This window comes from Gekko japonicus, unplaced genomic scaffold, assembly GCF_001447785.1.
Source record: "Gekko japonicus isolate JY-2015 unplaced genomic scaffold, Gekko_japonicus_V1.1 scaffold4965, whole genome shotgun sequence".
Lineage (NCBI taxonomy): Eukaryota > Metazoa > Chordata > Lepidosauria > Squamata > Gekkonidae > Gekko > Gekko japonicus.
In genome coordinates this window covers 52904-67052 of record NW_015160983.1, presented here as the reverse complement: position 1 = coordinate 67052, position 14149 = coordinate 52904, and the positions used below count along the sequence as shown (strand labels likewise).

The 14149-nt window shown below is 50.4% G+C and overlaps 1 protein-coding gene across 1 annotated transcript; it reads right to left on the bottom strand.

Moving 5' to 3' along the window:
- Nucleotides 1–1584: 1584 nt before the first annotated feature.
- Nucleotides 1585–13398, bottom strand: LOC107122470 (cytochrome P450 2F3-like). The gene is made up of 9 exons (XM_015425575.1): nt 13225–13398; nt 10403–10565; nt 8792–8941; nt 7782–7936; nt 5723–5899; nt 5473–5614; nt 3120–3307; nt 2047–2188; nt 1585–1766 (listed from the first exon to the last, which is right to left on the bottom strand). Exons 1-9 carry the CDS (start codon nt 13396–13398, stop codon nt 1585–1587), a joined length of 1473 nt encoding a protein of 490 aa, XP_015281061.1.
- Nucleotides 13399–14149: the final 751 nt, after the last annotated feature.

Sequence of the window (14149 nt, the reverse complement as noted above, 5' to 3'; positions counted from 1 at the left end):
GTGAGTCTTGTCTTCGTATGATGTGACCATAGTGACTTCTTCTGTCAGCCATAGTAACTTCTGTCATTCTTTCCTTCCATTTTTCACATATCACTTCACCATCAGGAGATCCATTGGTTTTCTAGCAGTTCAGATTAGATTCATAGAAGCATACCATTGGAAGGGCCCTCCATGGTCATCTAGTCCAACCCCTGCACAATGCAGGAAATTCACAAATACCTCCCCCTCCACACCCCCAGTGACCCCTGTTCCATGCCCAGAAGATGACAAAAAACCTCCAGGATCTCCAGCCAAACTGGCCCGGAGAAAAATTTCTTCCTGACCCCAGCATGGCAATCAGCGTTTCCCTGGACGTGTAAGAAAGGGCCACAAGAACTCAGCACTGAGGCAACCCTTCCTGCCCTCCGTCTCGTGATCTGCCTAAGCTCACACAATCAGCCATCTAGCCTCTGCTTGAAAACCTCCAAACGGAGGCTCGATTCCTTCCTCCCTTAATTTAACTGTACCTAAATGTCTGCTAAAGTTAAATAAGGTAAAGGTTTCCCTTGCTCGAATGCCAGTCGGATCCGACTCTAGAGGGCGGTGCTCATCTCCATTTCCAAGCCGAAGAGACAGCGCTGTCCGAAGACGTTTCCGTGGTCATGTGGACACATATTTTTAGTACCATTAGAAATTTGTGGGACTGTACCACAGTCTCAGATCTTCAAGAGAGGTTTGGCCACATAACACTCACGAGGCAGCTGCTCCAGTTCCGAACTCCAATTCCACAGCTCAGCCCCGTGATCCAAGCAGGCAGTTTTCCAGGACAGAGGAGCCATTCCTTTAAACAGACTAAATGATTTGTGTGTTCATATAATTTTGTATCTTGAACATTTAATTTGCACCATTGCTAACTGCAACTAGACGTAGCTAACAATTATTGCCACAAATACATCTCAGCAGGCTCTATTTTAAATAGCATAGCTTGACATTTAAAAATAGCGGCGGTAACATTGCCACCTTAGCAGGAAATGTCTTAACAAGAATAGGGATGGGCACAAACTGAGCCAGGAAGCAAAATTCATCACGAATTTTACCCTGTTTGTGGTTCGCGAACTGAAGTTCGTGACGGGTCTACCATCACGAACTTTCAGAAACTTTTAACAGTTCATTGTGGTTCGTGGATAGAGCAGAAAGCAGGGTTTAACACAGTTCATTGCAGTTCGTGGACAGAGCAGAAAGCAGGGGTTTAAAGGGATTCCAAGTCCTCCTGGTTTGGTTTATGGTTTGGACACGAACCGCCTTTTCCCGGTTCGTGCCCATTCCTAAACAAGGACCTAGACTTGTCCTAAAGCAAAGCAAAGTCCTGATTTCACAACCCACTTGTATGTATCCAGAGGAGCACTGAGAAAATGAGTTGCGAAGAATCTAAAGCTAGACAGCTCTATACTTGGAGCGAACGACAGTCTCCCGTGGATATGGGGGGTTGAAGAATGCAGGAAAAGCATTTATCCATGAGACCTTTTAAGCATAGACATGCCATACTCTGTAGATAGAGAGATGAACAGTATTCCTACAGCCAAACATTTGCCAGAAAGACCAAAATCAGCGATGGAGCATTGAAAGCTGATACAGAGGAGGCACCTTGCCGAGGTCACTCACAATAGGCTCAAGACTGATCTGCTCAGATGGCAAGGGCGATGTGAGGGTGAAGGCCTGCAGGATAGCAGTGAAGAAGAGGAACAGCTCCATGCGGGCCAGCCCTTCGCCCAGGCATACGCGCTTCCCTGGGGGAAAAGCAGCCAATCAGGACAACTGATGGATGGGTTGATAGACTGGCTGATGGGCCTGGTCACTGGCCTTGGCCCATCTACTCACCACCTGTAGGGTGTGATATACAGGAGAGGAGAGCAACCGGCCAGGGATCTAGGCAACCACGGGCTTTTTAACTGGAAGGAGAGGGCACAGTTTTGTGTGCACAGCTGAGGAAACGAAGCAGAGGAGAGAGACAACTCCTGCACCCTCCTGCTGGCCTGCCTTTTGGGGAGCAGAAGTCCCCCTCCTTACCTGCCGAGAAAGGCATGAACGCATCCGCCTTCTGAAAGCAGCCTCTGGCGTCCAGGAATCTCCCGGGGTCAAACTCGTAGGGGTTGGAGTGCTGCTCGGGGTCAAAGTGCACGGTGGTGAGCAGCGGGTAGACGTAAGTTCCCTGGAGAAGGCAAAGCAGGAGTGGGCCGTGGGAGGGGACCGAGAGAAGCACAAAGAGGCTGTCCATTAGCCCCCAAAGGTTGGAAGTTGTTAAACGGTCACCTATGAACAGAGCGTCTCTGTGAACTGAGCTTCTTCGGAGTAAATATTTATTTAGGATTTGTAATGAATAACCTGCTTCAGTGGTGATGGAAACAGCTGTCATGTCGCAGCTGGTTTATGGTGACCCTGCAGGGTTATCAAGGCAGAGGTGGTTTTGCTCTTGCCTGCCTCTGCGTAGCAACCCTGGACGTCCTTGGTGGTCTCCCACCCAAATGCTAACCAGGACTGACCCTGCTTAGCTTCCAAGAACTGACGAGATCGGACTAGACTAGGCCGTCCAGTTCAAGACAAGAGATGTCCAGAGGTGGTTTGCCCTTGCCTGCCTGTGTAGAGCAACCCTGGGCTTCCTTGGTGGTCTCCCATCCAAATACTAACCAGGGTTGACCTTACTTAGCCTCCAAGAACTGACAAGATTGGACTAGACTGGGCCATTCGGGTCAGGGCAAGTTGCTTCTGGCTCTCCAATTGCCACCTGGCTGAGCCCAGAGAATTAAGGACCTGCCCAGGCCACCCACTAAGTCTGGAGATGAGGGGGAGAGGAATCCAGCCAGCCCCGTAGCTAGGGAATTTTTTTGGGAGGGGGCCTCAGGGGGCCTGCCAGCTAATTAAATGAAAGTACCATGCAGGTGGTAAGTTGGAGCACTTTAAGGGTAGCCCAAGAGGGAGGGGGCCCAGAAGAAAAACTAGGGGGCCATGCCCCATAGGCCCCATGTTAGCTACGGGCCAGAATCCAGCACGAATTCCCACCTCCCCCCAAGTGAAATCCAGAGAGCCCTGTGGAGACGAAGCAGCTGGATTCTGGCCTCTCTGTTCTGGAGGGGGAGTCTCACCTTAGGGATGACGTAGCCCCTGAAGTGGGTGTTGCGGGTGACGGCGTGGGGAAGGCTCATGGGGAGGATGTCACTGAACCGCTGGATCTCGTGCAGGACGGCCTCCATGTAAGGCATTTTGCTTCTGTCCTCGCCGGCCGGCGCTCGATCCCGCCCGATCACGCGGTCAATTTCCTTGTGGATCTTGTCTGAGGGAACAGGTGGCAGCGATTAAAAAGGGGGAGGTACATACTCTAGATCGAGAGAACATGGAATGGGCGTCCCGGGCATTAGCTTGGGACCAGTTTGGTGTCGTGGTTAAGTGCAGACATCAGCACCCTTTCTCTTGGGACCAGTGCGCGGACTCTAACCTAGGAGAACCGGGTTTGATTCCCCACTCCTCCTCCACTTGCAGCTGCTGGATGACCTTGGGCAAGCCATAGTTCTGTCAGAGCTGTTCTCTCAAGGACAGTTCTGGAAAGAGCTCTCTCAGCCCCACCTGCCTCACAGGGTGTTGTGGGGAGGGGAAGGGAAAGGAGTTTGTCAGCCGCTCTGAGACTCCTTTGGGTAGTGACGGGCGGGGTATAAATCCTCCTCCTCCTCCTCCTCTTCCTCTTCTTCTTCACAAAATACCTTTTATGTTTGGGATCTGTGTTTTAGCTTCTGAAAGACTGGGCCATTTGGAAACTCTTTGCTTTAACCCCCACCCCCCACACCGGCACACGAGCACACACATCCCATCCAACTACGTGTGCCACTTCTCAAAAAACAACTAATTCTCACTGACAAGACATAAGGAACTTTTATTCTCCAGGAGGGCAACGCCACCAGGGGGCACCTCCGAATGGCAGAATGCAGTTTCTGGAAGGACGGAGTTTCTGCTTTCCACACTAGGGAATCTGCTGCATGGATAAGTCAGCATGGGCCGGCTGAAGGAGTTCCTTCCACCCTTGACCAGCGCTCCCTCTAAGCTGAGTTAGTGTGAGTTAGCTCACGGTTTTCTAGCCTCCGGCTCACACATTTTTGTCTTAGCTCGGGAAGGAGGGCTCCAGAATGAATTAATTTATGCAGCAGCCAAATCGCTCGCTCACAACTTTAATGCCAGTAGCCCACAAAGTAGAATTTTTGCTCACAAGACTCCACAGCTTAGAGGGAGCATTGCCCTTGACTAAAGTTGGGGTTGCAATGTGCCGTCAACCGAACCTATAAACCATGGGAACGCAGAAGCCCTTTAAATGGAACTGATGTTTCTAGTGAGGCACAAGAATCCCAGACTGCATTCTACTAGGCAACACCATTAGTCCATCTCAGGGAAAGGTCATTCCTAACACTTGGTACCAGAACAAAATTAGAGTCCAGTAAGGCACCACAGTAAGGCTGTGGTGGCTCAAGTGGTTAAGACGCTGAACTGCAGGCTGTGGAAGGTCAGTAGTTCAGCAGTTCGAGACCCAGGTGCCACATGATGGAGTGAGCTCCCGTCTCTAGTTCCAGCTCCTGCCAACCTAGCAGTTCGAAAGCAAGAAATTGCAAGTAGATAAATAGGTACCACTTCGGTGGGAAGGTAACAGCGTTCCGTGCACCTCGGTGTTTAGTCATGCCGGCCACATGACCACGGAAACATCTTTGGACAACGCTGGCTCTTCGGCTTTGAAACTGAGATGAGCGCCGCAACCCTAGAGTCGGATTCGACTGGCTTTCGAGCAAGGGAACCTTTACCTTTACCTAAGGCACCTTTAAGACCAACAAAGGGTCTTTGTTGTATGTGCGTTTGTGTGCATGTGCAATGTATGTGCAATGTTTGTGTATGTGCAATGTATGTGCGTTTGTGTGCATGCACACTTTTTCAAATACATTGGAATGGTAGATAAGGTTCAGACTTATAGACAAGAGGCTGAACAGCAATTTAACATGTAACATGATGAAGACGTTTTAGGTATGCAAAGACAAAACTAAATGACAAGCTAAGGTTATAAGGTCAATAGCTGTAAAGCAATAAATATGCCAAAATAGCAGATAAATGTGTAAAGGTATCTCTTCTCATTGTGGGAACTTCCCCTTGGCCCTCTTCCCCTCTCCCCGCTCTTCTTGCCCCGGCTGGGCTGCCGGGGACCAGAGGCTGCCGGCAGCGCCCCTGCCTCTCCTCCCGCGCCCCAACAGCCGGCTCGCGCTCTGGGCGAAGACCTAGTTCGCCTAGCGGGCGAGCCGGCCCCACTGGGAAGTCAACTGAGACTCTCCATTCTCTCCTCTCAGGCGTGGAGATCTTGTTATCAGGAGAACCTGGGACTGAATCTAGGCTGCTCTGCATTCCAAGAAGGTGCTCTGCCCCCTGAGCCAGTGTTGTTTCCCCCCCGGGGGGGGCGCTTCTTCCCTTTACCTTGAATGTGTGGATGTTTTAACATGATGAGGAACCCGTATCTCAGGGTGGTGCTGATGGTCTCCGTTCCAGCAAAGAATAAATTGAATGTGGTCATCACCAAATTCTCCAGGCAAAATTCCGTCCCTGGGTTCTGTTTTTCCTGTAAGAGTTACACGAGGAAGGAGGCGAGAGGGGCCGTGGCTCAGTGGAAGAACCTCTGCTTTGTATGCAGGTCTCAGGTTCAGTCCCCGGCATGTCAATGAATTACCTGCTCCATCTTCACTAAAAAGCAGTCGATGTAATTCTGGGGCATGCAGGGGTCCAGCAAGGCCTTCCGCATCTCGATTCTTTCCAGAATGAAGCTGATGATCTCCTGGGAACATTTGCTGCCCCTGTGGTGCGGTCCAGGGATTTTCTCCATGATCTCTGGGAACATGTTGTACAGCTGCAAGGTAGAGGGGAATGGAAGGGGGTGGTGTTGGTGCATTAGGGTTTCTTTGCTGAGTGATCCCAGAAAGTTCCAAACCTGCCCCACGGAGTGATTGAGCCCTGACAACCTACTGAACCAAGAGTATTGAGGTTAACTGGTGTGGTTAGTCCAGTCACCATTAGTTAGTAAAGTGCTTAAACAAAGCTGCAAACGCGGGAGCGTCACTTTACCAGGTTATTCAGCTTACAGAGCTGCACAGAGCCACATTGCAAGTTTAGAAGAGAAATACTCCTCTCTTTATTTGAGAAGTACACTTTGTATAGGAAAGGGTAGAGAAGAAGAAGAGGAGGAGGAGGAGGAGATTGGATTTATACCCCGCCCTTCACTACCCAAAGGAGTCTCAGAGCAGCTTACAAACTCCTCTCCCTTCCCCTCCCCACAGCAGACACCCTGTGAGGGAGGTGGGGCTGAGGGAGCTCTGACAGAAACTGCTCTTTTTCAAGGACAGCTCTTATCAGAACTATGGCTTGCCCAAGGTCATCCAGCCAGGGGCATGTAAAGGAGTGGGGAATGAAACCCGGTTCTCCAATATTAGAGTCCGTGCACTTAACCACTACACCAAACTGGCTCTACCAAACTGGTAGGGACATGATAGAGTACTAACTTACTAGCTAAAGGGTGGAAGCAGATGGCGAGAGGCCCATCTGCTTCATGGTGCCAAGAGAGGACTGCATGTGTCTCTCTCATTGGTGCATGCGGGGAGAGAGCTTGTCTTCATCAGCATGTGAGTGACATAATGGAAGGAAGGGGAAGTTGGTCCCTGAGAGCACCATCTGCATTTCAAAGGGAAGGGAACAGTGGCTGAAGAGTAAAGGCAGGAAGAAAGGTGAGTGTGCCTATCTAGCTATTCTGTCTCTCCTGCCGCTCAGTCTGGAGGTCTAAGACAGGGGACATCGCATCTGGAACTTCCAAAAAAGAGAACATGGCCAATCGCTCCTATTCACAATTCCTGAGTTGGGCGCGCAGATTAAGCTAGTTTGGAGTCTGCTAAGGAAAGCACAGTCCAGCTGGTAGTTTTGGGGCCAAACCCAGCCTTCTGATTCTCAGTTCTTTCTTCTCCACCCCTCTGCACCATCCTGAACTGCTTTGCTTGGGAGGAAGAGGGCAGATAAGAGCTCGAAAACACAGGACACAGAAGTCCCTCTCCATCCTCCCTACCCGCCCGCGTCGTCCTGAGCTATTGACCCAGAGGCCAGCATCATGGATGTAGGAGGGGGAGAGAGCTCTGGCCAGTTGTGGCTGTGGAATCTGTGTCGCAGTAGCTAAACAGGAATTCGCCAAGCATTTCTGTGTTGGAGTGAGCAAGTCAACATGCCTGGACATGGGGGGGGGGGCGCTACATCACTGTAAGGTTGTAGAGGTATTTTCTCCTTGAATGGGATGCCTCTCTTTGTCTTAACCCAGGAGCTGCCTTCTGACCCCCCCCCCTCCTTTCTCGCTTTATCCTCTCCCTCTCTCCTCATGGCCTTCCATGGAAACACATGTCTCTGCAGAGTCTCTCCTGTGGATACAGTGCCCTCATTCTCCTAGACACACGATGCCGGACAAGCTGGCCATTTAGGATAGGGAAAAGGACTCTTTGGATTAGGCCTCTCTCTCTATCCTTTCGACTACAACCTGAATGTGAACGGGATCTACTTGAATCAATACAAACGTACCTTTTTTTGCAATATACTTCTCGGGAGATTTATTTACTGCACTCAATAGCACGCTTCTGTGATTGGACAAACTCTGCTATATTGACCAAATATCCCAATACCCCTGTTGGTGACTCTTGCGTGGCTTAGTAGCAGGGAAATGTGGGGTCTCATTTGGGGGGCTGTCCCACCGGCCTCACCTGAGCCATGGGTGAACTGGCAACGCGCTCTGTTATCAGCCTGTTCAGTACAAGGAACTTCTCATCGTCGTATTCGAAGCGATCCCCAAAAACAACAGAGCAGATGACGTTGGATACGGCACGGCTAATGATGAAGACTGGGTCGAAGGGCCTCTCTAGTGGGGAGAGAAAGAAGCCATGTCCGCAAAAGGAAAGACATGTACCACTCTACAAACTGCTACCACTACATCCCACCCTAAGTGTCACGGCCATGTCATGTGGAAGAACTCACTAGAAAAAGCAATTCTGCTTGGATCGGTGGGCGGCAAAAGGAAACCGGGACGCCAAAGAACAGGGTGGCCTAGACGTCATAAAAGCCGACACCAGCCTGAGCGTGGAACGACTCAAAGAAATAGGACAAGATTGGGAAATGTGGAGAGAGCTGGCCCATAGAATCGCCAGGAGTCGGACACAACTGAATGGCTAACAACAACAAGTGTCATGGCTTCCCCCAAAGGAATCCTGGGAACTGTAGTTTTGTCCCAGCGCTGAGCATTCTCTGCTAGCTCCTCTCCCCAAACCACATTCCCCTGTTGACACAGAATGAACACTTAGACAGCTTCTGTCTGTGGAGCAGATATGTCCCAACAGTGCAGTCCGAGGAGGAGGAGGGGGAGGGGGAGGAGATTGGATTTATACCCTGCCCTTCACTCGGAGTCTCAGTGCGGCTTACAAACTCCTTTCCCTTCCCCTCCCCACAACAGACACCCTGTGAGGTAGGTGGGGCTGAGAGAGCTCTTTCCAGAACTGCCCTTGAGAGAACAGCTCTGACAGAACTATGGCTTGCCCAAGGTCATCCAGCAGCTGCGAGTGGAGGAGTGGGGAATCAAACCCGGTTCTCCCAGAGTAGAGTCCGCACATTTAACCACGACACCAAACTGGCTCTCCACTTTCCTAGGAGTCTGCCCTGCTGCCCCCCTGAATGCAGCTGCTGTGGATTGCCTTCTAATTCTTCCCCCCCTACCACATACCTTCAGTTTTACAGAGCTCCTGAACTAGGAACTGGGCCTCTGTCCGGATCTGCTCCTCGACAGATCGTTTTCCCATCCCGAAATTCCTCAGTGTGTGGAGAGAGAAGCGACGGAGGTGTTTCCAGCGGTCCCCATTTGAAAATACAACCCCTGGTAAGGAGAATCCACATCATCTTCAGTTGTGGGATCTCAAGGGAGAGCAGCAGTCTCCCAAAGACGTCTCAATTGTCAATCATTCTACAATCAACATTGTCAGCTCATGAGATTCCAGAAGGCTCTAAGAGAAACCCAGAATGTGTCCAGCAGAGGGGACATCTTCCCTCCTTCCAGTTTACAGGGGATAATTCTTCTGACCTTTATATCATAACCACAAAGCCCATGCTATAGTTAAACAGTATCCTTTAAATTCTGGCATTTATTTGTGTGGAAAAACATTCTGCACTCAAGAATTCACCCCAATGTTTCAATTATTGTGACAGCTCTCTGTCCATGGACAGGAGCCCTGCTGGAGAATGATAGTTGAAAGAAGGGAGGGTGTGTGTGAGCAAGATCTTGGGGTACGTGTGAGCTGTAAACTAAATATGAGCAGTCAGTGTGATGCAGTGGCAAAAAGGGCAAATGTGGTCTTGGGGTGTATCAACAGAGGAATAACACCCGAATTGCAATATGTCACAGTCACCCTGTACACCTCATTGGTCAAGCCACACCTGGAGTCTTGTGTGCAGTTCTGGAGGCCTCCCTTCAAAAAGGATGTGGACAGAATGGAGCGGGTGCAGAGGGGAGCGGCGAGGGTGATAGGGGGCCTGGAGGCCAAGCCCTGCGAGGAAAGGCTGAGGGACTTGGGAAGGTTCAGGCTGGAGAAGAGGCAGTTGAGGGGGGGACACGATTCCTTTCTTTAAGTAGGTCAGTAGACAAAACAGACCTCGATGGACTAATCGTCCGGTGTTGTACAAGGCAGCTTCATACGTGATCATGTGCGTGGCACTTGGGAGTCCTTACAGATTTTTTCTGGATTTGGGGCTCATTCATCACACATCTGAAATGTTATCCTGTATTTTCTGCACAGAATGTTTCCAAGCTATTGTTCAATAGAGCGCCTAGATCAAAAACGAACGAGCATCTCTTAAAAACCTCTTTCTTGCGCATCACATCTAAAGAAACCTTCATAACAGGGAGCCGGCCAGGCACAGAAGGCAGAGAGACCTTGAAGAAGTCAACCCACCTTCCTTCTTGATATAATATTTTTAATTGAGTATATCCAATCTACATACACACAAATCATTACCCATCGTGTTGATATACACATTTTCTGCTTTTTAACGCCAGTAATAACCAAACAACAACAACAAAAAAGAAAACCTCCTGAGGTTGCCATTTCATCACCCCAATCCTTTTTAATCTCGTTTCCTCTTTTCTTATGCCCCTGTCTTACCCGTTTATTGGGTCCACATACAACTTTCCCCAAAACTTATAATTAACCTTGATACATTCCGTAATCTTCAGTTCATTCCTACATCAGTTACTACTACTATCCGTCTTCTTCTGTTCCTGAAAAGCCTCCCCTCCTTCCTCTAGAGATATCTGGGGCCCCGGGCTACAGACGTCCCTCACCGTGTTCCTTGAAATCCTTGGAGAAGGCCGGCAGCTGCGCGCGCCCACTGAACTCCTCCGCCTGCTCCACCAGGGCCTCCTTCACCACCTTGTAGCTGCACAGGACCACGACGCGCCGAAATCCCAGGTAGACTGTGAACACCGGCCCGTACTCCTCGCTCATCTGCCCAGATAAAAGCATCAGTCCCCAGGTGTCCTGAAGTTACTGCACATCTCAAAGGGAGGTAAAGGTAAAGGTTTCCCTTGCTCGAAAGCCAGTCGAATCTGACTCTAGGGTTGGAGTGCTCATCTCCGTTTCCAAGCCGAAGGGCCAGCGCTGTCCGAAGACATTTTCGTGGTCATGTGGCCGGCATGACTAAACACCAAGGCGCACGGAACGCTGTTACCTTCCCACCCAAGTGGTACCTGTTTATCTACTTGCAATTCCTTGCTTTCGAACTGCTAGGTTGGCGGGAGCTGGAACTAGAGACGGGAGCTCACTCCGTCATGAGGCACACTCAGGTCTCGAACTGCTGAACTACCGGCCTTCCACAGCCTGCAGTTCAGCGTCTTAACCACTTGAGCCACCAAATCTCCTAACTCTAATTCTTTTTTTTTTTTTTAATGGTGAGAGTGGAAAGTACCATTGAGTCACAGCTGACGTACTGCAACCCCGTAGGTTTTTCACGGCAAGAGACGTTCAGAGGGGGGTTGCTGTTGCCTACCTCTGCACAGCCATCCAAGTACCAATAACCAGGGCCGACCCTGCTTAGCTTCCGAGATCCGAGGAGACAAGGCCAGCCTGGGCCATCTAGTTAAAGGCAACAGACAAACAGAGGTGATCTGCCCTCGCCTGCCTCTGCGTAGCGACCATGGACTTCCTCGGTGGTCTCCCATCCAAGTACCAACCGGGGCCGACCCTGCTTAGCTTCTGGGATCTGACGAGATGGATCTAGCCTGACCCATCTAGGTCAGGGCTTGAAAACACTGAACCTCTTTGTCTGGAATACGGTTTTTTTTTTAAATTCCAGTAATGAATGCCAACTGTAAGCACGCTTTTTATACTTACAGAAGGGAAGCTGTAAAAGTGAGACTGATGCTTAATGGATTTTGTTTGTTTGTTTTAAGTGCCCCTCAAAAGTGGAGCTGCGGTGGCTCAAGTGGTTAAGACGCTGAACTGCAGGCTGTGGAAGGTCAGTAGTTCAGCAGTTCGAGACCCAGGTGCCGCATGATGGAGTGAGCTCCCATTTCTAGTTCCAGCTCCTGCCAACCTAGCAGTTCGAAAGCAAGACATTGCAATTAGATAAATAGGTACCGCTTCGGTGGGAAGGTCACAGCGTTCCGTGCGCCTTGGTGTTTAGTCATGCCGGCCACATGACCACGGAAATGTCTTCGGACAGCACTGGCTCTTCGAGATCCAAGGAGACAAGGTCAGCCTGGGCCATCTAGCTAAAGGCAACAGACAAACAGAGGTGGTCTGCCCTCGCCTGCCTCTGCGTAGCAACCCTGGACTTCCTTGGTGGTCTCCCATCCAAGTACCAACCGGGGCCTACCCTGCTTAGCTTCCCAGATCTGACGAGATCTATCTAGCCTGGCCCATCTAGGTCAGGGCTGGAAAACACTGAACCTCTTTGTCTGGAATAGGTTTTTTTTAATTCCAGTTATGAATGCCAACTGTACTTAGCACACTTTTTATACTTACAGAAGGGAAGCTGTAAAAGTGAGACTGATGCTTAATGGATTTTGTTTGTTTGTTTGTTTGTTTGTTTGTTTTAAGTGCCCCTCAAAAGTGGAGCTGCGGTGGCTCAAGTGGTTAAAAAGGAACTGCAGGCTGTGGAAGGTCGGTCGTTCAGCAGTTTGAGACCCGAGTAGTGCCGCATGACGGAGTGAGCTCCTGTCTCTAGTTCCAGCTCCTGCCAACCTAGCAGTCTGAAAGCAAGAAACTGCAAGCAGATAAATAGGTACCGCTTCAGTGGGAAGGTAACAGCGTTCCGTGCGCCTCGGTGTTTATTCATGCGGCCACATTACCACGGAAACGTCTTCGGACAGCACTGGCTCTTCGGCTTTGAAACGGAGATGAGCACCGCAACCCTAGAGTCGGACTCGACTGGCTTTCGAGCAAGGGAGACCTTTACCTTTACCTTTAGGGTGCTAAATTCAAGACCACCCTGCTTTACTGTATAGATGACCAGGCAAACACAAGAATGACAGGCGTGGCTTCATCCCCGGCATCTGCTTCTGCTCTGGAAGGCAAAATGCTACCTTCAACTACAGTTGCCAACCTCAAGGTAGAGGCTGGAGAATTCCCAGAATGAGACTAATCAAATCATAGAATCACAGAGTTGGAAGGTCTATATAGAGGCCATCTAGTCCATCCCCCTGCTCAATACAGGATCAGCCTGGAACATCCAAGACAAGTGTTTGTCCAGCTGCTGCTTGAAGACTGCCAGGGAGGGGGAGCTCACCACCTGCCTAGGCAGCTGGTCCAACTGTTGCACAACTCTGACTGTAGAAAAGTTTTCCCTAAGATCCAGCCGGTCCTTTCCCGCCCCTAAATTTATGCATTCACCAAATTGCTCACTCACAACTTTAATGCCAGTAGCTCACAAAGTAGAATTTTTGCTCACAAGATTCCACAGCTTAGAGGGAGCATTGGTGGGCGCTATGGCATTGCACCCCACCGAGGTCCCTCCTTCATTCCCTTGGCTCCACACCTCCCAAAAAGATCTCCAGGAATTTCCCAGTCTGAAGTTGGCAACCCTGTCTTTGGCCCAGGAGGACCTCGCTTGCTGGCGAGGTGTTTTGCAGGCCCAGAGGCCGCAGAGGAAGGGGCTGGGACTCACCTTCATGAGGGACTTGATCACGTTCTTGCGGTCCAGTTGGAGGAAGTTCCCCAGGAGGGGGAGGGGGGTGGGCCCAGGAGGGAGGAGGCCTTTGGTGGCAGCCCCCTTCCACCCCAAGGTGAGAAGGACGCAACAGACAAGGAGGAACAGCAACCAGACCGGCAGCGACTCCATTTCGGATGCCAGATGCTTCGACAAGACACGCATAGACTATCTTGAGGGTCCGAAGAGCACGGCCTTATAAGGGGCGTGGTGTGGCTTGCTTCCTTTCGGCACACTTCCCAAAAGAGGGCAAGTTATCTGGTAACCTGCTTTTGGACTTGGTGCCCAGACATTTTCCAAGCTCTGCCACTTTCCTGGGAAAAGGTGATTTGCTTCTTGACCTAAGGACCCAGGCTTGGACTGCAACCACACGCAGGCCCTCCCTTCCACCGTTAATGCTAACGTGAAGACTGGTGGTCTTGCCAAGAAAAAAGAAGGCCACATGAACAGACCAGGTGCCAAGGAGGTGAGGGATGGATGTGCCTTTGTATGTTTGCGCCTTTGAGGGGAACGGGATTCCCGTTGGGTTTGTATGGTAACCACACAGACATGTGATGAGACGGTCTCATTCTCAGGACTGCCAGCTTCGTAAAACATTTGCGTGCCTGCCTGACGCCTGAAGGGGAATCCAGCCATTTTGGAAGTAGAATCGAAACATGAGAGATGATGAGGGCAGAAGTTTCAAATGATCGCAACTGTGTCCAGCCTTGTTGGTCTGAAGCAGCAGAACAAATTTAGAGTCCAGTGGAACCTTTAAGACTCACAAAGCTCATACCTTGAATAAAGCTTTGTTGGTCTTAAAGGTGCCACTGTTATAAATGCGCGTTGTTAGGTATGGTCATCCCTAGATGTTGGGAAACGAAAAAGGAGGAGGAGGAGGAGG

Excerpts from the sequence above, each read along its gene's own strand:
- LOC107122470 (XM_015425575.1), bottom strand. The coding sequence starts at position 13,398 with ATGGAGTCGCTGCCGGTCTGGTTGCTGTTCCTCCTTGTCTGTTGCGTC. Across the intron at positions 8,942-10,402 it reads CAAGGATTTCAAGGAACACG|GGGTTGTATTTTCAAATGGG; the intron begins GTGAGGGACGTC and ends TCTCCTTACCAG. Across the intron at positions 2,189-3,119 it reads GGGGCTACGTCATCCCTAAG|GGAACTTACGTCTACCCGCT; the intron begins GTGAGACTCCCC and ends TGCCTTCTCCAG.